The sequence below is a fragment of the Magnolia sinica genome, chromosome 14 (genome assembly GCF_029962835.1).
Source record: "Magnolia sinica isolate HGM2019 chromosome 14, MsV1, whole genome shotgun sequence".
In the NCBI taxonomy this organism is placed as follows: Eukaryota; Viridiplantae; Streptophyta; class Magnoliopsida; order Magnoliales; family Magnoliaceae; genus Magnolia; species Magnolia sinica.
The window spans coordinates 37,279,150-37,302,624 of record NC_080586.1 but is presented as its reverse complement, the minus strand read 5'-3'; the positions used below and the strand labels follow the sequence as shown (position 1 = coordinate 37,302,624).

The window sequence follows — 23,475 nt, the reverse complement described above, 5'->3', positions numbered from 1 at the left end:
TACTGGCGAAATGTAATTTCGTAGGTAAAAGTCATCTTTACCTACAAACATATTCGTAGCTAAAGGGCGTTTTTAATTTTTCAAATAACAAAAAATCGAAAAGTTTTAAAAACCATCTTTACCTACGAAAATTTTCATAAGTAAAGGGTGTTTTGAATTTTTGAAAAAACAAAAAATTGAAAAGTTGACTTTTACTAGGTAAAAGCCATCTTTACCTATGAAAATATTCATAGCTAAAGGGTGTTTTGAATTTTTCAAAAAAATAAAAAATTGAAAAGTTGAAACTACATGTCGTAGATAAAATCCATCTTTACCTATGAAAATTTTCGTAGGTAAAGGGTGTTTTGAAGTTTTCAAAATCAAAAAATCTTAAAGTTTACTTTTACCCATCTTTACCTATGAACACATTCGTAGCTAAAGGGTGTTTTGAATTTTTTCCCACAATCGAAAATTTTACTTTTACCTACGAAATATACTTTCATAGGTAAAAGCCATCTTTACCGATGAAATTCGTCGTCAGTGAAAGTGTTATATTTTTACCATAGTAACTGTGCCACTAAGAGTTTTACCTACGACACGTTTCATAGGTACAAATATTTCACAAGACCTTTACCTATGAAAAATTTGGTAGGTAAAGACCGTGGATGAGACTTTTACCTACGAAATATTTCGTAGGTAAAAGTCTTTTTTTCTCCACTCCCAGCACAATTTCTGATATACACCTGTTATAATATATTCTTCTTGATATACACCTATTATATAATATATTTCATCATATTTACATTCATATCCATCTAAACCCAAACTACGTAAATCCATCCAAACATAAAATACATTCATCCAAACAACCCTATGGAAAAAAATAATAATAATAAATGAAAAGACAGAACATATGAGAGGTGATCTTTATCTCCTTTGATGGAATCAAGCTGTATGTGCCCTACCCAACTTCCTATAAGGAGAAGTTATATGGGTTTTGGAATAATGTTGGTAACAAATCCACCTTGTCTATTAATATTATCATATTATGTTAGGACATGACTCTAAAAATGAGATAAATGGAAATCTCAAATAATTTATGCTATAAGAGATAGTGGAGATGGAAATAGATGCATTGTGATGCTTGAGTTCGAGTATACTTGCCAATAAAGCAAGATTTTCTTGTTTGTTGCCATCTGATTGGGCTACATTATTACATCAATCGGGTTCGGGTTCGGGTTCGGGATCGGGTTTAGGTTTGGGTTTTCAAGTTTAGGTTTAGGTTTAGGTTAAGGAGTTGAGATTAGAATTAGGTGTAGGTTTAAGTTTACGGATTTGAGAATACATTTAGGTTTTAGATTTAGGTTTAGGTTTTAGTTATAGGTTTAAGTTATAGGTTTTGGTTTAGGTTTTAGGTTTTGGTTATGGTTAGGTTATAGGTTATAGGTTATAGGTTAAGGTTTAGGTTATACGTTTTGGTTTAGGTTAAGGTTATAGGTTTAAGTTTAGGTTTAGGTTTAGGTTATAGGTTATAGCTTTAGGGAATTGAGAATAGGCTAAGGTTTAGGTTTAGGAAATTGGGTTTGGGTTCGGGTTCGGTATTGGGTTTATGTTTCGGTTTTCAAGTTTAAGTTTAGGTTTAGGTTAGGGAGTTGAGATTAGGATTAGTATTAGGATTAGGGGTAGGTTTAGGTTTAGGGATTTGAGAATTCATTTAGGTTTTAGGTTTAGGTTTAGGTTTTAGGTTTAGGTTAAGGTTATAGGTTTAGGTTTAGGTTTTAGGTTTAGGTTAAGGTTAGGTTATACGTTATAATTTTAGGTTATAGGTTATAGGTTATAAGTTAAGGTTTAGGTTATAGGTTTTGGTTTAGGTTTAGGTTTAGGTTTTAGGTTTAGGTTAAGGTTATAGGTTTAGGTTTAGGTTATAGGTTATAGGTTATAGGTTATAGGTTTAGGGAATTGAGAATAGGTTAAGGTTTAGGTTTAGGAAATCGGGTTCGGGTTCGGGATCGGGTTTAGGCTTGGGTTTTCAAGTTTAGGTTTAGGTTAAGGCTAGGTTTAAGTTAGAGAGTTGAGATTAGGATTAAGCGTAGGTTTAGGTTTAGGAATTTGAGAATACATTTAGGTTTAGGTTTAGGTTTTAGTTTATAGGTTTAGGTTAAAAGTTTTGGTTTTGGTTTTAGGTTTAGGTTAAGGTTATAAGTTTAGGTTATGGGTTATAGGTTATAGGTTAAGGTTTAGGTTATAGGTTTTAGTTTAGGTTAAGGTTATAGGTTTTGGTTTTGGTTTAGGTTAAGGTTTTAGGTTTAGGTTAAGGTTATAGGTTTAGGTTAGGTTTAGGTTTAGGTTAGGTTTAGGTTATAGCTTTAAGGAATTGAGAATAGCTTAAGGTTAAGGTTTAGGTTCAGGAAATCGGGTTCGGGTTCGGGTTTAGGTTTGGGTTTTCAAGTTTATGTTTAGGCTAAGGAGTTGAGATTAGGATTAGGAGTAGGTATAGGTTTAGGGATTTGAGAATACATTTAGGTTTTAGGTTTAGGTTTAGGTTTAGGTTTTAGTTTATAGGTTTAGGTTATAGGTTTAGGTTTTGGTTTTAGGTTTTGGTTAAGGTTAGGTTATAGGTTATAGGTTTAGGTTATAGGTTATAGGTTTAGGTTAAGGTTATAGGTTTTGGTTTTGGTTTAGGTTTAGGTTTTAGGTTTTAGGTTTAGGTTAAGGTTATAGGTTTAGGTTATAGGTTATAGCTTTAGGGAATTGAGAATAGGTTAAGGTTTAGGTTTAGAAAATCGGGTTCGGGTTCGGGATCAGGTTTAGGCTTGGGTTTTCAAGTTTAGGTTTAAGTTAGGTTATAGGTTAAGGTTTAGGGAATTGAGAATAGGTTAAGTTTTAGGTTTAGGAAATTGGGTTCGGGTTCGGGTTTAGGTTTGGGGTTTCAAGTTTAGGTTTAGGTTAAGGAGTTGAGATTAGGATTAGGTGTAAGTGTAGGTTTAGGGATTTGTGAATACATTTAGGTTATAGGTTTAGGTTTAGGTTATAAGTGTCGGTTATAGGTTTAGGTTTAAGTTAGGTTATAGGTTATAGCTTTAGGGAATTGAGAATAGGTTAAGGTTTAGGTTTAGGAAATCGGGTTCAGGTTCGGGATCGGGTTTAGGTTTGGGTTTTCAAGTTTAGGTTTAGGTTTAGGTTAGGGAGTTGAGATTAGGATTAGGTGTAGGTTTAGGTTTGGGGATTTGAGAATACATTTAGGTTTTAGGTTTAGGTTTAGGTTTAGGTTTAGGTTTATGTGTAAGGTTATAAGTTTAGGTTAGGTTTAGGTTATAGGTTATAGGTTATAGCTTTAGGGAATTGAGAATAGGTTAAGGTTTAGGTTTAGGAAATCGGGTTTGGGTTCAGGTTCGGGTTCGGGATCGGGTTTAGGTTTGGGTTTTCAAGTTTAGGTTTAGGTTTAGGTTAGGGAGTTGAGATTAGGATTAGGTGTAGCTTTAGGTTTAGGGATTTGAGAATACATTTAGGTTTTAGATTTAGGTTTAGGTTTAGGTTTTAGTTTATAGGTTTAGGTTATAGGTTTAGGTTTTGGTTTTAGGTTTAGTTTACGGTTATAAGTTTAGGTTATTGGGTTATAGGTTATAGGTTAAGGTTTAGGTTATAGGTTTTGGTTTAGGTTTAGGTTTAGGTTTAGGTTTAGGCTTTAGGTTTAGGTTAAGGTTATAGGTTTAGGTTATAGGTTTAGGTTATAGGTTATAAGTTATAGCTTTATGGAATTGAGACTAGGTTAAGGTTTAGGTTTAGGAAATCGGGTTCGGGTTCGGGTTTAGGTTTAGGTTTTGAAGTTTATGTTTAGGCTAAGGAGTTGAGATTAGGATTAGGTGTAGGTTTAGGTTTAGGGATTTGAGAATACATTTAGGTTATAGGTTTAGGTTTAGGTTATAAGTGTCAGTTATAGGTTTAGGTTTAAGTTAGGTTATAGGTTATAGCTTTAGGGAATTGAGAATAGGTTAAGGTTTAGGTTTAGGAAATCGGGTTCAGGTTTGGGATCGGGTTTAGCTTTGGGTTTTCAAGTTTGGGTTTAGGTTTAGGTTAGGGAGTTGAGATTAGGATTAGGTGTAGGTTTAGGTTTGGGGATTTAAGAATACATTTAGGTTTTAGGTTTAGGTTTAGGTTTAGGTTTTAGGTTTAGGTTAAGATTATAGGTTTAGATTAGGTTTAGGTTATAGGTTATAGCTTTAGGGAATTGAGAATGGGTTAAGGTTTAGGTTTAGGAAATCGAGTTCGGGTTCGGGATCGAGTTTAGGTTTGGGTTTTCAAGTTTAGGTTTAGGTTTAGGTGAGGGAGTTGAGATTAAGATTAGGTGTAAGTTTAGGTTTAGGGATTTGAGAATACATTTAGGTTTTAGGTTTAAGTTTAGGTTTAGGTTATAGATTTAAGTTTAGGTTATAAGAATAGGTTATAGGTTTAGGGAAAGGTTGGGTTTAGGTTATATGTTTTGGGATTTGAGAATAGTTTTAAGTTATAAGTATAGGTTTAGGTTGGGTTATAGGTTAAGGTTTAGGGATTTAAGAATAGGTTATAGGTTTAGGTTATAGGTTATGGGTTATAGGGTTAGGTTAGGGTTTAGGTTATAGGTTTAGGTTATAGGTTATAGGTTTAGGTTTAACTTATAGGTTTAAGTTTAAGTTTAGGTTTAGGTATAGGCTTAGGTTATAAGTTATAGGTTATATGTTTAGGTTAAGGTTTAGGAATTCGGGTTCGAGTTCGGGTTTGCATTCGGGTTTAGGTTATAGGTTATAGGTTTAGGTTAAGGTTTAGGTTTAGGTTATGGGTTTTGGGATTTGAAAATAGGTTTAGGTTATAAGTATAGGTTTAGGTTGGGTTATAGGTTAAGGTTTAGGTTTAGGTTATAGGTTTTGGGATTTGAGAATAGGTTTAGGTTATAAGTTTAGGTTTAGGTTTAGGTTATAGGTTTAGATTAAGGTCTAAGTTTAGGTTAAGGTTATAAGTATAGGTTATAGGTTAAGGTTTAGGTTTTAGGTTTAGGTATAGGCTTAGGTTATAGGTTATAGGTTATATGTTTAGGTTAAGGTTTAGGAATTCGAGTTCGGGTTCGGGTTTGGGTTCGGGTTTAGGTTATTGGTTATAAGTTTAGGTTAGGGTTTAGGTTTAGGTTAAGGTTATAAGTATAGGTTATAGGTTAAGGTTAAGGTCTAGGTTTTAAGTATAAGTTTTGGGATTTGAGAATAGGTTTAGGTTAAGGTTAAAAGTTTAGGTTAAGGTTGTAGGTTATATGTTATAGGTTTAGGTTTAGGTTTAGGTTATAGGTTATAAGTATAGGTTTATGTTTAGGTTAAGGTCTAAGTTTAGGTTATAGGTATAGGTTTTGGGATTTGAGAATAGGTTTAGGTTAATCAGAGGTTAATGTATTTAACTAATAACTCTCCATAAATCTAGGCCTAAATTCAAACTTATAGTGATTTTTGTTATACGACATGCATTTTTTATGTTGACTCTGTTTGGCAGGCTCTAACCATCGAGTCTAATATTTTGGTTTATGCAACTGTTCAAGGAACTCTTATAAATCTATGAGTCTTTCATTGAACTGAACTTGGAAATAGTTAGACGAAAAAATTGAGTCTAGACTCTAGCCTGTGATTTTGAACATTGCAATGAATTACACACATCGTGGGTAGATAAAATGATGAGCTTTCGCTGAAGACGTGGGATTTTATTTTTATTTTTATTTATTTATTTATATTTTTTTTAATTGTTTACAAACAGGTTGGCAACAAGCCCACTCCTGTCAGAGTTTCACCCTTACTGACTCCTAGGCACTTGTCTCAGAGAAGGATTAGGTTGCCGGTAAGGAAATATCATCCTAGAAATGATGGTCTGAAGGTGTGACTATTTCTCTTAGAGAAATACAACAAAAGTTTGTAAAATATATCATTCTGACAGCCCCTCTAAGCCTTTCTCAAATTTTCTTTCAATGCAGGTGCCATTCTTCATTGACGATGAAGAAACACCAAGTACGCCAAAGGCGGATGCTTTTTTCATTCCTCGGAAGAATCCAAGGGCACTGGTTATTCGTCCCATGGACCAGTGGCCCACAAGATCTAGTGCAGAAAAGCAGTCTCTATTGAAAGATACAGATGCACCAGTTCATCAAAATGGTACTTAGTTTGATTCCATTTCACCTCTCTTGTTGGTTTAATCTAATTTCCCCAACATCTTTTCACATATACATCATCTTCACACTCTCACGCATGCCCCCCAACACACACTCGGTAGCTATTGCTTTTGTTTGCTATATCTTGGTTGCTTCTAGTACAGGTATCTGAATTTAACTTATAAACTACCAAGGTATGGACTCCTTATGCAGTTTGACTACATTGAAGCCTCAAACCAACTTGACATAATCAAACAACATTGTCACCAGTGCACACAAATATGTTCTCATAACTTATAAACTACTAAGGTATGGACTCCTTATGCAGTTGACTACATATTGAAGCCTTAAACCAACTTGACATAATTGAACAACATTGTCACCAACGCACACAACTATGTCCTCATAACTTCATATTTTATTTAGAGGACTGATCAACTTCAACTAGCTGTTGCTGAACTTCACCTATGACCCATTTTTGCAAGCGTTTCCTTGAAAAAAAAAATATGATATTTTCAAGTCCAAATGTGGAAAAAGGAAAAAGTCTCAAGGGCATAAAAACATGGGCCATGTTGTACTTCTAGTTGTGGGTAGTAAGTTCTCATTTTCCAAAGCTGTCCTTTTTGGAGAAGTGTTATTCGAACATTGAAAACTCATCAGCATGAATCTCTTGCCTGTTTTTCAAAGCAGTCTCTGTTAATGATCTGGAAGTCCATGTTGAGTTTGATGGGAGTGTTGAATGCTAACTCACTAAATTTGCTTGTTATGTTAGTGTTGTGGGGCTGATGTCACGGGGGCAGCTGGTTGTACATGCAATCTTGAGAATTCATTTTTCAGATGTGATTAGCAAAACAAGATTCGTAATGCTGACTTTGGATGGGGTTGCATGGATTGGGGTGTTGTTGTTGCTTTCTTTGGAGCTGTAGGGCTCATTGGTCTATAGTTCTTTCTTTTCTTTAACAAGGCATTTCATCCAAAAAAAAAAATGTAGTTACAAATCTGATGCTAAATAGTTGGGATGGTGATGTTATTGTTGTGGTTATAATGTCACATCAATTAATTACAAAAAGTGATCTAGAACTATCTATTCCATGGAGCTTAGGGCCTTAGTTTAATCTGTTGAGTCAGTCTACTAATGGCAGGGATGTGCATGTGTTTTGCAGTTAGTGCAATGCCATGTCATATTCCTAGCCATTATGCATAATTCCATTATGGTTATGGTTAGTAATTTTGGATTGTCAAACTAGGGTTTTTTCTTTGGTTGTTCTCTTTACATGATGCTCTTATTCAGGTATAATCTCTGGGGAGGCATCCGCTCCTGCTTTAAATGGTTCCTTCTCTCAAGATCATGATGGTAAGCCCATTTCTTTAATTTAGTTTTTTTTTTTGCTTCTTACTCTTTTTAATTTTTACTTTATAAGCCATCATGCCTCATCTGGCATTTCTTTTTCTTGTTTTGATCTTTGATGCAACTGAAACGTTGTAATTGGTAACTTGAAAATTCTTACTGAGATATTTTAGTTTTATGGATATGTTGCAGGGTGCCAAAAAAAGAAAAAAAAAAGGGTAAAAAAAAAGGAGAAGAACAAGAAGAACCCCTTATTAATTTGAAATTCCTTTTAGTCTCCACTAAAGGAACCATACATCCTTGATTTGCCCCAGACCTTTGGTTCCATTTGGAATACGACACAAATTGCCATTATGCTCTACTTAAATGCACCCCCTATGGTTTCGAATTGGGTTTCCTGGGAAGTGCAGAAACTCCATTGCACATTGAGTGGAACAGAGATTCTGTCATATCAACTATGGATGGATAGCGATGATGTACGACAATTAACCACTTGCTCTAAAAGATCGAAATGATAAAGCATGTTGAACCAATCCCTTTATCTCATAGCCCAGGTTAGGCCCTCAGCCGAACCCCCTTTGTGGGCCTCACTTCACATGGGTCTCACCTCACATTAGCCACCCACCTCACACGGGCCGCCCACCTCGAGTGTGCCCCTCTTCACACTGGCCGTTCCACTCGAGTCCAGTGTGAAAATACCCCTGCATCAATCATCCCCGGTAAGGAGAGTCTCAAACATGAGACCTCCTACTCTAATACCACTTTTGATGCAGAACAACTAACCACTTACTCTAAAAGTTTGAATTGATAGAGCTTGGCAAATTAATCACTTTATCTCATAACCTAGGTTAGGCCCTTGGCCAAACCCCCCTCGTGGGCCCCACTTCACATGGGTTCCACCTCACACGAGCCACATTCCTCACATAAGCCGCCCACCCCAAGTGTGTCCCCGCTTCACACAGGCCACCCCACTCGAGCCCGGTTTGAAAATGCCCCTGCATTAAGCGAGCTCAATTTGGCAGGAGGTGCTGAGTTGAGCCGAAAGGTCAGTTTAGCCAATGGCCAATTCACCTGATGTAAATATAGTAACTTAAAAACCTAGCCTTTCTGTTTTTATTACAGAATGCCTAATTCAAAACTCAACTATAGTTCTTGATATTTCATTGGGTTTGGATATCCTAAACCTAAACCTATACTTATAACCTATAACCTACAACCTTAACCTAAACCTATTCTCAAATCCTAAAACTTAAACCTTAACCTTAACCTATAACCTATACTTGTATTGACATTGTTTAAATTTATAAGTTCATAGCTCGCACATATTCAATGATGTTACCAAGTGGGAGAGTACGCCGTTCGCACACTGGATCTACCCCTTCTACTCGTGATGCGACGGAGCCAGCATCTCCATCACATGTTGTCCTTTCGATTGTCCTTTCGATTATTAAGTTGATATATTCTTTCCATGCATTTATATTAACTCAATTGTCTTTTTGATTGCGCAGTAAGATTCCGTCACTAGCCAGGAGCCCGGACCAGTAGACCTCTACAGAGGGACTCACTATCGACAGGCGACGAGATCTTGGGTACATCCTAGAGTCGGCGAGATTTGGGTAAAAATCTTTACATTGTAAAATTTATTTGCATTAAATTATAATAATGTCATTTTTTAGAGAAAATTCATATGTTTTCATTACAGGCGGCGATGGACACTTTGCACAGTCAGCCCACTCCCGATGGTACTCAGCGGAGTGAGCCAGAGATCCTGAGTGAGGTGCTTGGCACCCGTTCTGGATATGTGCGTGGGCTTGGCCATGGTGCCAAGTTCATGGCACCCGCTAGAGCTGCCTCCACCCGATCCATCGTCATTGGTGAGAGCGCCACCCGCCGAATTAATATCGCAGAGAAAGAGGTTCAACAGCTACAGGTCGTCATCCATGACATCAGAGAGCAGCTGGAGAAGAAGAGTGAGCAGCTGGAGAGGCAGATGGAGGAACAGGAGGAGGATGAAGGATCTGACAAGGGAGAGAGAGGAGCAGGAGAGGAGGATTGAGGATCTGACGAAGCAGATGGAGGAGCAGGAGAGGAGGAGCAGGCAAGGGAGAGGGAGGAACAGGAGAGGAGGATGGAGGAGATGTGGGTGGAGCATCAGCGACGGATGATGGAGATGTTTCAAGCTCTCGCTGCACGCTTACCCACCGATGCTCCACCACCTCCGCCTTCATCTTTGTGATTTTTTGTATTTTATTTATGATGTTAAACTTATATGTATTTATGTGTGAATGAATGTCATATTGATGGATGTCGTTTATATTTAGATGGATTTACGAACTTTGAGTTTAAATGGATGTGAATGTGAATATGATGACATATTCACATAACAGGTGTATATCAGGAATATTGTAATAGGTGTATATCAGGAATTTTGTGCTGGAATATTTTTTTAAAAAAAATACTTTTACCGACGAAACTTTTCGTAGGTAAAAGTATCACCAGGTTTTTTACCTACGAAATCATGTTTTTACCTACGAAAATATTCGTAGGGAAAAGTTCTGTAAATATTTTTCGCTACGAAAATATTCGTAGGTAAAAGTTTCGTAAATATTTTTTATAAAGTTCTGTAAATATTTTTACCTACGAAAATATTCGTAGGTAAAAGTTTTCTCACAATCTTTACCACATCTTTAGGTGCGAAAATATTCGTAGGTAAAATTTTGTAAGTATTTGCAACCATCTTATCTTTGCGGTAAAAGCTTTTCCCCTCGTTCTTTTAGTGGCGAAATTGTCGACAAAAATTTCCGCCAATAAATACAAAAAAAAGGCTTGTACCTACTAAAATTTTCATAGGTAAAATGTCTTTTCTTATAGTGTCACATCACCTAAAATGAACCAGCAAAATGGATAGACGGCATATGCATAACGGTGGACCTGCACAATAGCTTACCAACTATGGTTGTGGAGGGAAGCGGGTTGCGTGGTGTGCACAGTGTAATGCTTTTTGCTATCCAACTTGCTGATTAGGTCATGCAGCGGCAATAAAATTAAATTGCAGAAACAAACTTATTCATTTTGGGTCTGATGACCTGAAATAAGCTGGCAAACCGGATAGATGGCACATTCACGATGCTGTGCAATGTAAAGAAGCTACGGATCTCAGTTCTAGAGGCAAACAGATTGCGTGGTGTGCCAAACTCCACAGTATATTGATGTAACCAAGTTATGTGGGCCCACCATGATATATGTGTTATATCCACATTATTTATCCAGTATGCAATATCATTTTAAGGCATGGCCCCAAAAATGAAGTAGATCCAAAGCTCAAGTGGACCACATCACAGAAGAAGCAGTAGGAATTGATATCCACATTTGTAAATGTTTTGAGGCCACCGTGATGTTTATTTACCATCCAACTTGTTCATAAGGTCACACCCCACTGATGTCTGTGGTACGGTTCACTTGAGCTTTGAATCTGCCTCAAAAGCCATGTGTTAACATGATCTCTCAAAATGGATGAATGGTGCCGATCTTAGATCGTACATCATAGTAGGCTCATAAGCTTGATGACGTCAACACACTTGGTGGTGCCACAACGCAATCCTTTTTTGTTTCGGTTTTGGAGGGGAGGAATGCGACCCTAACCATAAGCCGTGCATGTATTGTAAATCCAGGACGCGGATTGCTTCCTATCCTGTGATGTAAATCCGTCTGGGCAGGACGTTGTGGAGCCCACCGTGATGTAAATGTTTTATCCACGCCGTTCACCGGTTTTATCTGATCATTTTAAGGCATGATCCTAAAAATGAGATAGGTCCATAGCTCCACTGGGCCACACCAAAGGAAGCTGCATTGATAATGACACCTACTGTTGAAACCTTTCTAAGGGCCAACGTGGTGTTTTTTTACCATCCAACCTATTAATAAGGTCATGTAGACGTGGATGAAGTGAAAACAAAAATATCAGCTTGATCCGAGACTTCTCCAGCTCCCAAGAAGTTTTTAATGGTAGACGTTCAATTCCCACATTGTGGTCCACTTAAGATTTGGATATGTCTAATTTTTAGTATCATACCTTAAAATGATCTGAGAAAAGCAATAAACGGCGTGGATAAAACACTTACATCACAGTGGGCCCCACGAAGCCCTGCCCGGAAGGATTACCGTCCAGGCGGGGGTAGGACGCAAACCGCGTCCGTAAATCCATACCTTTCATCTGTTTTTTTCAGCTTATTTTGGGATGTGGTCTAAAACATAAAGCAGATAAAAATTTTAGGTAGACCGCACCACAGGAAACAATGGTTATTAACCATTAAAAACCTTGTGTGGGACATAAAAGTTTAAATCAAAATGATATTTGTTTTTTCCATTCATCCAGGTCAGTTTGACCTTATCAACAGGTTAGATGGTCAACAAGAATTACAAGGTTGGATGGATGGTCAACAAGAATTACAGTGGACCTTAGGAGGTTTTTATCTGTAGGCGTTCAACGACTACGGTTTGCTGTGGTATGGTCCACCTGAAAATTATATCTTTTTTTATTTTTGGGACCACACCGTAAAATAAACTGGTGAAACATATGAACAGCATTGATATACAATGCATGCATAGAGGTGGGCCCTACGGTCATGGCGGCACCCACAGCACTGGTTCCGTGTCGCAGCCAGGTCTCGCTCGGGGAGGGAACACCACGGACCCCAGTCAAAGTACGGCCGGTTTGGTGAAGTGGAAGAGATAAGTCTCCACGTCGATATGATCTGTGAGTCCCGGGTAGGCACGTTACCATAAGCTTTGTATTCTTTTTCATGTATTTAAGTGTGACTCGAATGCCAGATTATTCCATCGTGGATATGTGTCAATTCCAGCTCACCTAAAAAATCCCAAAGGTAGCTTAGCTAGTAATCTGCCATTAGTATTCATTAACCATTTGAAACCTAGCTACTTCAAAAACAGATGCGTGTCCTTGCGTCTCATGTACAAATGCAATACATGACTCAGTGTCTAAGATTAGCTTTAGCACATTTTCCATGCTTTGAAATTATTCTACCATTTCCCCCTAAGAAAAGGCACCATCGTCCAATTGGCAAAGTGTATCCCATGCACGTACTTCCAACTACTTGTGGACCATCCAAATCATGGTGCCTACTTTGAATAGCTCATAACCCCAAAATCGAATTGATTAACGTTCCTAAACTTTGATTAAAGGACTTCTTTGTTGAAGTCAGATTGTTAACCAACCGTCCAACTTGTGTCCACCACTAGTTGTCAAATTAGATCAGTGTAACTTTTTATTTATAACCCATCTAAAAGCAAGGCCCATGTTTTCGACGGTTTATCTTGAGTTACACTCGAGCCAAGTGCACAATTCCTGAGTGCATACATACGAACCGATGTCATTCTGTAAGAGTATCGACGTCCTAACTTATCATATTTTATTATAGAAGACAATTTGAAATAAAACTCAACGTCCAATCTGATAGGAGAAAGCTTACGTGGCTTTCGCATGGAGGGAGGGGGCGTTACATTTTCTGACGTAGAAGGACAGACCTTATGTCCGTTAGATCCACACCGTCCATCAGGTGTTCTGCAGTGTTCACACCGGATCTCACAAGTAAGGCCCGTTCAACAGTCAGTTGGGGGTACACAGTGGAAAACGGTTGTCATGGGAAGTCCCCCTTTAAAACCGTCCAAATTTCGTGGGAAGTCTACCAGATCACGTGAATTTAGAGGTTTTAGTAATTACACCCTTCCCTCTGGTGTGGCATACCTATATATAGGATTTGATTAAATTTTAAGACGCATGGTGAAATTGTAACTGCTCACCTTATGGACAGGTTGGATCTGAAGCTTTTCCGTCAGTTTGCTAGCGTAATTGATTATTCTTTGGATGCCGAGCAAGTCACGTTAGCCAGTAGTTCCTAGCGATATTCTATGAATGGGACCATTTCTCATTCAAACAATGATAGCGTACAGAGCGTATGTGACCGGAATACAGATAATGCAATACTGGGATGACTCATTGGTGTGTCAGCAATGGAACCTCTTGGAGGAAGTGTCACAAGTTGCCTTGATATTTTGACATAGTTTCTAATAATAAATATGACAGCCATCGTATCGTTCAGGAATCTGCGTACATGTGGTCCACATCATATTATTCATAGAAAACTACCAACGATCTTATACTCAATGAGAATTACCCTACTGAGTTGATTCTTTGTGGGTCTCAATTTGACATGTGTCAGACATCCAAACCGTGCATCAGTCACCCACGCATGAAAATGGATGTCCCAAAAATCAGTCAATCCAAAGGGGACACTACATCATCCGGACGGTGTAAAATCATGCAAAAAACCTCTAAATCATATTCTGGCCCACCTACGCTTCGGAATGGCATGACTTTTAGGGTTGTCCGTCCATCCACGTGAGGCTGTGATGAAGGGTTAGATGCAGATAAACGACATAGCGAGACCTATGCACAACCTACTGTGGCGACCCTTCCTATTATTTGTCTCCCAGGTGAACATGAGGCAGGACACCGTATGGACGGAACGGATGTCATGAAAACATCTTGGTGGGCCCAAAAGAAGTCGATCAAATTGTGGCTTTTAAATTTCGTTTTCTTTTGGTCTATGCACCCTTTTCCTTATCCGCTGGTAAGCATTTGATTCATGTAATCAGCCATAAACGGCGCAAACGAGAAAGGATAAGGATGAAATATTCAGTCACCGTCGATTGATCATCAGATGTGACTGCATGTGGGCTCCATATTAACTACCAGTAACTTTTAAAAGGTGATGGGATATGAGGAATCAATGGTATGTCTTATAATGACAGGAAAAAAAATCTGTTCTTTGATTTACAAGTTGTGGTCTACAGCTCATCACAAGCTAATCTTCCATTGGAAGGTTATAAGATCATGGCCCACTGATGATGTGCTAAGCCAGTAACCATTGGATCGCATATTGACAAAGAAAGTGTAATGTGGGGCTGATTAATCTCCCTGATGAGTGGACAAAGATGATTCCTTGTCTAAGATGATCCTGTGATAGTAAACTTATTGGACGGGTTAGATGTGGCATCAACGCAAAGGTTTGGAAGTAATCTCTGGGTGGACTATAACTTATAATCCAAACTGGCTGGACTCTGACACGTTTTTATTTTTTTAGTAACTCATAGTCCAGCCAGATGAGAGATGCTCACAATCACCCATTGGACCATAAATTAATGTCCATTCAGAAGATATTGTCATGTGGGTGCAACATCGAACCCATTCAATAGGTTGGAATCACCATAAAGATCATCTTTCTCTTTTCTTTTCTTTTTTCCTTTTTTTCTTTTTTTTTTTTTTAAAAGGCCCTGTCAACTCATCAAGCTCACCATAATTGTATTTGGTACTTATCAGCGGTTGTGAAAAAAGATCTATTGTGGCCAACCTATTAAACTGAATTGATGTTGAACGCACAAGATTGGTTGGGCGGTGATTTATGGTCAAACCGGTTGGATGTTAGCATTTCTCAAGTTAAATTTATTCTCCCACGCTCTGAGAGTGCTTTGAGCTAGTGCTCCTAGTTATAAAAGGACATTTGGACAATTTCATCAATTGATATAGACTGTCCATTAGATCCAACATGTATACCATTGGCTACCTCCTGAATTTCAAAGTAATCCCACAATCTTAGCCTTTCATGCAAAATTACATTACGATTTAATGCATCTAATTGTCAGAGCGCATCATGGATTGCTTATGGATATAATGAGCCAATGGTTGGTTAGGAGATCCTAACCATTTTATGTGTCTTTGAAACATATGAAAATAATGCAAAATCAAAGATGTATTAGATCATACGATCAGTGGACGGCTCGGATTAATCAAATAGATTGTCCAAGTGCCCCCATGAGCACCAGACTTTATAGTTCTTCGAGAGTAGTGGGGGCATTTCTTGGACTTGAATATGATAGAAACACAAGTAAAAGAGAGATGATTCATCGAGCCGGGAGAAACACATCGGTGGCCATGGGGCGACCTTTCTTTTATTTTATCTTTATTTTTTTGTATATCCACGCCGTCCATCTGTTTTTTTAGATCATTTTAGGGAATGTGGCCAAGAGTGAAGCAGGTCCAAATATCAGATGAGCTTCACCCCTGAAAACAGTAATGATTGAACAACCACCATTAAAACTTCCTAAGGCCACTTTTATGTTTATTTGCCATCCACCCAGTTGATGATGTCACACAGACCTGAACGAAGGGAAAACACAGGTTGATGAAAAATCTTTTGTTTTTTTTGGCCCGCAAGAAGTTTTTAATTATGAACGTTCGATCACCATTATTTCGTGTGGTGCGGTTCACCGAGATTTGGATCGTCTCCATTATTTGGACCACTTCATTAAATGAGCTGGAAAACCGATGGACGGCATGGATATAATAATAATAATAATACATCAAGGTGGCCCCACGGTCACTGCCTCACTGATGTTCGTTTCCCACGTCTCACCTCATCCGCTCTCTAGTGACCTGGCAGGTCAACGGAGCATCTTTGGGATATGTTCCATCCATAGTAAGATCCCAAAATTACAGCGATTGCTCCTCCTTTGACACGGATTGATGACTTTTTCTTGAATGGTAGTGATTCATCCCCACCACATGTAGAATACTGGATGGAACATGGTTTTTAAATAAACGGATTAGAATATCCTAAACATCGAAATGGTGGTGCTATAACAATTGTGTTGAAACTAAAAGACTCAGTGATGTGAATTTAAGGGCCAAGTTGAATGGTTCAGATAACCCAATCCGTATGAATTTTGGGCTATGGTTTAATCTATAGAGAGGCCGACGATGTTGCTTGTCCCACACATGCAAAGCAAAAATGTACCATAAATAAGTCACCGCCGTCTAAGATAAAGAAGTGAATTATCAGTACAGCCTTCTAGACCAAGCTCGAAGCAACTGCGGGTGAGCCAAAACGCTTGCATCACTTTCACCGATGTGGACGGAACGAAATGGTGTGGCTGAGATCCACCACATCCATCAGGTGCGCCACCTAGTTTTTTAATCAAAATACAAAAATCAGGCCAATTTCACCATCAAGTTGACGACAGCATGAGAATCAGTTGAGATAAGAATTTTACCGTTAAAATCTTCCAAATTGCGTGTGGGACCGACGGTGATGTTTATATGCCATCCAATATATTCATGCTATTTTCCACGGCAGTATAATGGATTCGCCTAAAATCAGGGCACTAAAAGATATGTGGGACGCTACGTGAATTTAGATATTTTAGGAATGATTTTACGCCGTCCCTAATGGTTTGGCCGACCGATGTCTTATAAGGTTGGAAATTTGTTGGCGCACATGATGGGTTTGGATGCATCCTATGCATATTTGTCCTGCGTAGAGCTCGCTAGCTCCACGTGACTAGGCGAATCATGCTCGCTCAATCAAAAGATATGACGGCGAGAAAACATTTTGTCAACCCTTTCATCCGTTTTTCACGGACATGAATAGCGTGGGAGGTGGCATGAATTGCGTGGTCGGTGGCGTGAATTGCGTTTTAAATTCCCATACCTTTCTTCGATGAATGTCTTATATCCACAGTGTCCACTCATTTTAAAGATCATTTTATGGCCCGTATCAAAACTCAGGTAGATTAAAAGCTCAAGTGTCAAGTGTACCACACAATAAGAAAAAATTTAAAAAAAGGAATAGTGCCACTTGTTTGTAATGGGCAAAAATGGACTGACTTTGACAACCGAACTAGAGATAACACATATCACAAGTAAGAGATGTTGGATAAGAGCTCCGCCTTGACAACCAAGTATGACCTTCGTGAGTATCTCGAGCAGCAGGCCCGAACAGTTACCTCGGGGCTCTGATTGATATCTTGCTATCGCGACCAATGAACCTTAAGTATTGATCCAACCTGCCTCGAAGAAGGACCTCGACAATAATTGATAGTTCAACTCGATCTGTAGGACCTCTTTCAATCCAACTCGGAGGTAAGCCTCGTCCTTCTATCACGAGCTCCTCGGAAGCCGACCATCGGGAGATCTCCTTCAAATCCAAAGAAGATCAATCACCTGAAATGTTCGTCAAGAATCACACAGAGGATAATGGCTTGGATTCCGAGGACGATCCCTCGAGAGATATGTAACTGCATGGCAGATTCACTGCCATGTACGTAACTAGTACCATATAACTATAAATAAGGACCATGCCTACAATGAAAGTTACGCACAAAAACTCTTTAAGTTCTACTAGACCCAGGTTCCCTACCCTAACTTAGGCATCGGAGGGTCCCCTACTGAAGCTAGTGTCTCCATTGTCGTTTGCTTTTGCAGGTGCACAACGGTCTAGTGAGGACGTTCAGAAAACTGCATCAACAGTTGGCGTCGTCCGTGGGAACGACATTGAAGCCATTCCAACTCACCTATCATTTCTAAGTTACTCTATAATGGCAAAAGGAAGAAAAAGGGCTTTGGCCACTATCGCTGCAACTGCTCCCACACCAGTTGAGCCTGAGCAGTCAGCAGACCCTCAAAGTCCACCCTCACAACACTAAGCCGATTCTGCCCCTGCGGCGCCCATGAAGAGGTCCTGCAATCAGGGAGGCCGGCTTGTTTCCTCATAGAACTAGGTCGAGGCCTTAACTTGCAACATGAACCGTATAATGTAGATATTGGAGAGACAGAATCCTCCTCCCTACCACGGAGTAGAAGCAGGTGCATCTACCGAGTAGTATCGACCCCCACAGGCTCCTCATGACTCGAACAAAACTAAACAACAACCGGGACAGCATAGCCAAGTGCACACCCCCACCACTAGAACTACTGCACTCTTTGACTTCGACTTGGGCCACATGCCGGAGAAAAGGTGTGGAAAGGTGTAAGGCCCTGAAAATCTAGGGTCGAGTCGGAGTCCAACTCTCGATTTCCAACACATCACTTATGCAACATAGATAATGATGATTAAATGTTGTCCGTATTAATGCATTAAATACGAGTGGGATTATACCAAAACAACATATTATACTCCAGAGACAGTTAAATTACACAAGTGGAAGACTGTGATAAGTACATATAAGCATATAAGTGATTGTAAGTCCTCAGAGTATGAATGTCACTAGGTCAAATAGTTACACGTACTATAACAAAATTTATAAAATGATCAAGTGTAATGTCATCTAGTCTATATCCCTATAGCCCCAATGGCACAACTCCAGGTCTACCTAGACCCGCTCGAGAGTTTCATATAGGAGAACTCCTCCTCATCATCATAAAAGTCAAGCTCCGCTTTGTCAGCATTACCATCATCTGCAACTACAACAGAATCTGGTTAGTGTTTTAAAACACCGTCCCAGAGTGGGAGTGAGTGATCAACTCAGTGAAGCAATAAGGCAAAGGTTAACATGTTATCAATTCAGTCAAGAGTAATGATAAAGCAGTACAAATAATCATGTCCTAAGTACTCTTGTTAATGCAAGAATAGTATGCTATAATGATGTATGCCCTCGCCTACACTCCCTCAACAACATCATCTCACGATCGTGCATGCATCACTCCCGATAAACGTGTGCTTCCTCACTAAAGCACATGTAATGCAATGCATGATCGTGTTAGCCAAGTTCTTATTTATTATTTATACAGCAGGTTTGGAAAACTAAGGTACCTCCCTTTATATCATTGACCTAAACATTGATCCATCCAGGGTCGTCAATCCTAGTAGTCACATACAATTGGCAGTTTTAGGTCGATACGGAGAGGTTCATCACCTCAACGTAGGCCTAGTTATACTTGAGGTCTCTAAGAAAACGCTCGTCACCTTAGCGTAGTCCTAGTGTATACTTGAGGTTACTACGAGCGGCTCATCACCAGATCGTAGGCCGAAAGCTCAAATATAGTGTCCCATACCACCGTATTCACGTCATGATTTTGGTTTACTCACTGGACACTATGGAGAGGCTTGTCACCCCAGCGTAGGCCGACAACTCAACCACGGTATCCCATACCACCATGTCCGACTCATGAGTCTTAGCGGATCGTGGTACCAAGGTTAATGGGCTTTGCACTGGTAAGTTGGTACCTTAGATTCAAGCAGTAGCGTCCATACATGGTGAACATACATTTGGCCAATCGGGTTACTGGACAAACTCGACTGGTATGAAAGTATGTTGAATTGATCGATATGAAGTGCGTAAGCATTCTGCGTGGCCTAACCACTGTCAACAACCAACGTATGACTCGGATTCCTCGAACATGTCTTATGTGGCGAAACAACCTCGGCCACTAACTCGAAGAACATTACCTATTGCCTGGACTATGCAGTAGTCCCAATCATACTCAAACGCAATAGGCATTCATGTATGATAATTAAAACAGCATGTGACAAATAATTCAAATATAAATCTTGTTTGGGCATTTTAACAAACACATAGCATACATATTGTCATACATAGGCATTCATCCATAAATCACATAATAGTAGGATAAGTTATATGAAGGAAACTGTAATTATAGATAAGGTGATTGAGAATCATATCTCAACACCCTAATTAAATACCTTTCAACGAGCATTATCTCATTCAGGCATTTTATCAACACTTAGACTACACATATCAATATATATGTAATAAATTAGTTATAACGTATATTAAAGCAAATCCTTTCATAAGGGAGTTGTCACACATACAACAATCATGTATTCATAAACAACAATCATTGCAAGCACAAATCATAATTCCATATTCAAACAAACATTTAAACAAACACATGGAATGCATTATTTTTCACGTAGTTCATATATATGTGTAATATATAGAAGACATTGTATCTTAGCACATGTGATAGCAATCAAGTCAGTCATAAATCATTAACTGACATTGAAAGCCTTGAAAACCATAACCTAAACGTTTATAGTCTGCACCTTTCGCCGGTAGACTAGAATCAAACTCAGTTTGAACACTATGCCTTTGTCTACGGCACAACGGCTACCTGAATCACGAAATAGGCTAGTTATTTCATCGATTCTACTACTTGGATACCTAAAACAGATTAGGGTTAGGATTTCTTATCCAAAAATGAAATTGAAATCGCTGGAATAGCGATACGGGTAGGCTGATTTAGCACGTGGAACGGTGGGATCAGATCCCAGCAACTATCTCCCACTCTCTCTCACTTCTCCTCACATTTTTCCTTCTCTTTTCTCTCTTCTCTCTCTTAGGGTTTAGAAATTCGTATAGAATGAGAGAGGGGTGGGGAAAGGCCCTTATATAGGCTCAGGACTGGTGTAAATAGCCCCAAGGCCATGGTATACTTAGGTTATAGCCAAAGAGTGGCTGTTTCGGTCCAATGGAGCTTGTCTGGAGGCCCATTTCCTGTATACGGTCCGGAGTGAGTTCCCTGACAATAGATCCAAGTCACGTTAAGGTTTCGGTCTGATCAGATTTGTGGATCGACCGCGGATGAGCAATTTCAGTTCAACGGTCGTCGCCACTCGATTAGGGCCAGAAGTGCACTGAAATGTGTTGGAAATTTTTCTCTAACCTAAGGGTATAGTTGGGTCAAAATCTGACGGTCTGAAGAATTAAAGTTGGCCTGTAAGTGAACTGCCCAATTCACTTAAGTTTGAGTCTGTTTACTAAAGATATTCGCGTTTCACACACACTTCGCTTTGAGCTCAAGTTGTGCATTTTTGGATACTATTTGGACTTGATTTTCGAGATGGTTGTCAAGCCCAGTAAGGCAGTCATAACTGTATAGTTTCGAGGTAATCGGACTTTCGACGTGCGGTCTAGGTCCGATACGGAGTTTCGTGATGCTCTTGAGAGCAACTAGGTTTTGAGATTGATCCTTGGTTTTCAAGTAAAGTAGAGTTAGTGATTCTACTGGTTTTGAGTCTTACAGTTCATATAGAAAGTGATTCGAGCTAATCTACCGATTAATTTAGTTTAGTATTTGAAAAGGCCAAGCTATATGTCCTAGAGGGGGGGTGAATAGTGATTTCTGCCTGAGGTGGTACTTAGCTAGTGTATGGATTTTTTTGAGATGTTACAAAAGGCTCCCAAGGTAATCGTAAAGAGTGAGGTCCCTTAAGAGGCCAAACTTAGGAAGATACGAGGTTAGATTGGTGACATCTGACAAGCATATAGAGCTCAGATCCCGACCTCAATTGAGGCTATGTTGGAAGAAATAGAGTTGTTGTTCACCGACAACATTATGGAATCTCCACTTCTGCCGAGATTTTGGATGCTGAAGATTACTCCTTAATCTGGAACTGAAGATCCAGCTGAGCATCTGGATATATTTAGGGCATGGATGGAGCTGCATGGCACAAGTAGTTTGGTGATGTGTCATGCAGTCTCTATGACCATGTTAGGGGCAGCATGAAAGTCGAATAGGCAACTAAAGCAGAAGTCCATCAGTTCCTTTATGCAACTCAGTAAAGCCTTTATCACTCAGTTCATTTGTGGAAAATATAGAAGGAAACCAGCAACTCATCTCCTCACCATTATCTAAAGGGAAGACAAGCTGCTAAAGGACTACATCGTTCACTTTAATGTGGAAGAAGTACAAGTGGAAGGTTATTCGGAGTAGATAGCCTTAACCTTGATGATTTCCAGTCTCAAGGAAGTCAGATTCGACTTCTCAATCAGCAAAAATCCTCCGACCACACTGGCCGATCTCCTTAACCGAGCATAAAAGTACTCCAACACGGAAGAGCTCTTCAGCTTGCGAAAAGCTACTAGCAATGCAGGGAGCTCGGCTAAAGATCGGAAGCGAAAGGAGTAAGAGTCGCTTACGATTAGTAGCAAGAAGGGAAGGGACGTTAACTCGGGTAGAGGTCAGTGCCTGAATCAATGACGGGAGAGTAGGTTTTGTTCTTACACTCCTCTGAACGCCACACCCAAACAGGTCCTCATGGAAGTTCGCGATAAGAGGATTCTAAAAATGGCCGAACAAGATGAAAGCCAATGCTGATAAACACGATAAGCAGAAGTACTGTCACTTCCACCATGACCGCGAACATGCTACTGCCGACTGCTTCAATCTTAAGGAAGAGATTGAGTCCCTCATTCGTGATGAACATCTAAGGGAGTATGTCTATAAGAGGAGAGACGAGCAACTGGACCAAAGAAACGAGCAATGGGGCAACAAGAATGACAATGAAGCAGCAGGCGAGATCTGCGCAATATTCAGAGGACCCACAAGAGGCGGAGATTCAAATAAAGCTTGTAGGGCTCATCTTTGGAGCATCAACAATAAAAACTCAAGGCATCACATCAATCTCATGAATAAAGTTGCAAAGGAGTAGAAATTCATTCCATGAAGCTTAACCTTTACCAAGGAGGATGCTTGAGGAATCCACCACCCACATGAAGATGCCCTAGTGGTAACTATGACAGTTGACAACCATAACGTGCACCGTATATTGGTGGACACCGGCATCTCAACTGACATCTTGTTTGTCATCGCTTTCAACAAAACGGGGATCGTAAGATCCCAGTTGTGTCTAGTTTGAACTCCCCTGCTTGGGTTTGCAAGAGAGATGTCACCTCCAAGGGAAGTAATTGCTGCCCATAATCGCAAGAGAAGGTCACAACCAAACTATCGTGATGATCGACTTCCTCGTAGTCGATTGTCCCTCTATCTGCAACATTGTTCCGGAGCAACCATCCCTCAACATCATAAGATCCGTAATGTCGACTCACCACCTTACTATGAAATTCCCAACCGAGCATGGTATCGGGCAGGTCAAAGGTAATTAGCATGAGGCCCGACAGTACTAGTCAACAACATTGAGAGTGAGAGCATGGCAACAAGCAATGGTTGTCACCTCCCTTGACCCCCGAGAGGAATCAACCAAGAGAGGATCTCCCGTGAAAGACCTGGTGGTTGTCCCCCTTAGCGAGACTGACCTGTCCCACACAATTCAGATTGGTTTGCTACTAGCCCCAGGTCAATGAGAGAAGATTGTGAGTTTACTGAAGCGATACG

At 39.6% G+C, this 23,475-nt stretch overlaps 1 protein-coding gene across 1 annotated transcript; it reads left to right on the top strand.

Annotated features, from left to right (window-relative positions):
• The first annotated feature begins 5,531 nt into the window (after positions 1-5,531).
• LOC131224943 (uncharacterized) lies at positions 5,532-9,540 on the top strand. Its single transcript, XM_058220380.1, has 4 exons — positions 5,532-5,865; positions 5,963-6,140; positions 7,428-7,490; positions 9,187-9,540. Exons 3-4 carry the CDS (start codon positions 7,464-7,466, stop codon positions 9,538-9,540), a joined length of 381 nt encoding a protein of 126 aa, XP_058076363.1. The 5' UTR covers positions 5,532-5,865; positions 5,963-6,140; positions 7,428-7,463.
• The last annotated feature ends 13,935 nt before the right edge of the window (positions 9,541-23,475 follow it).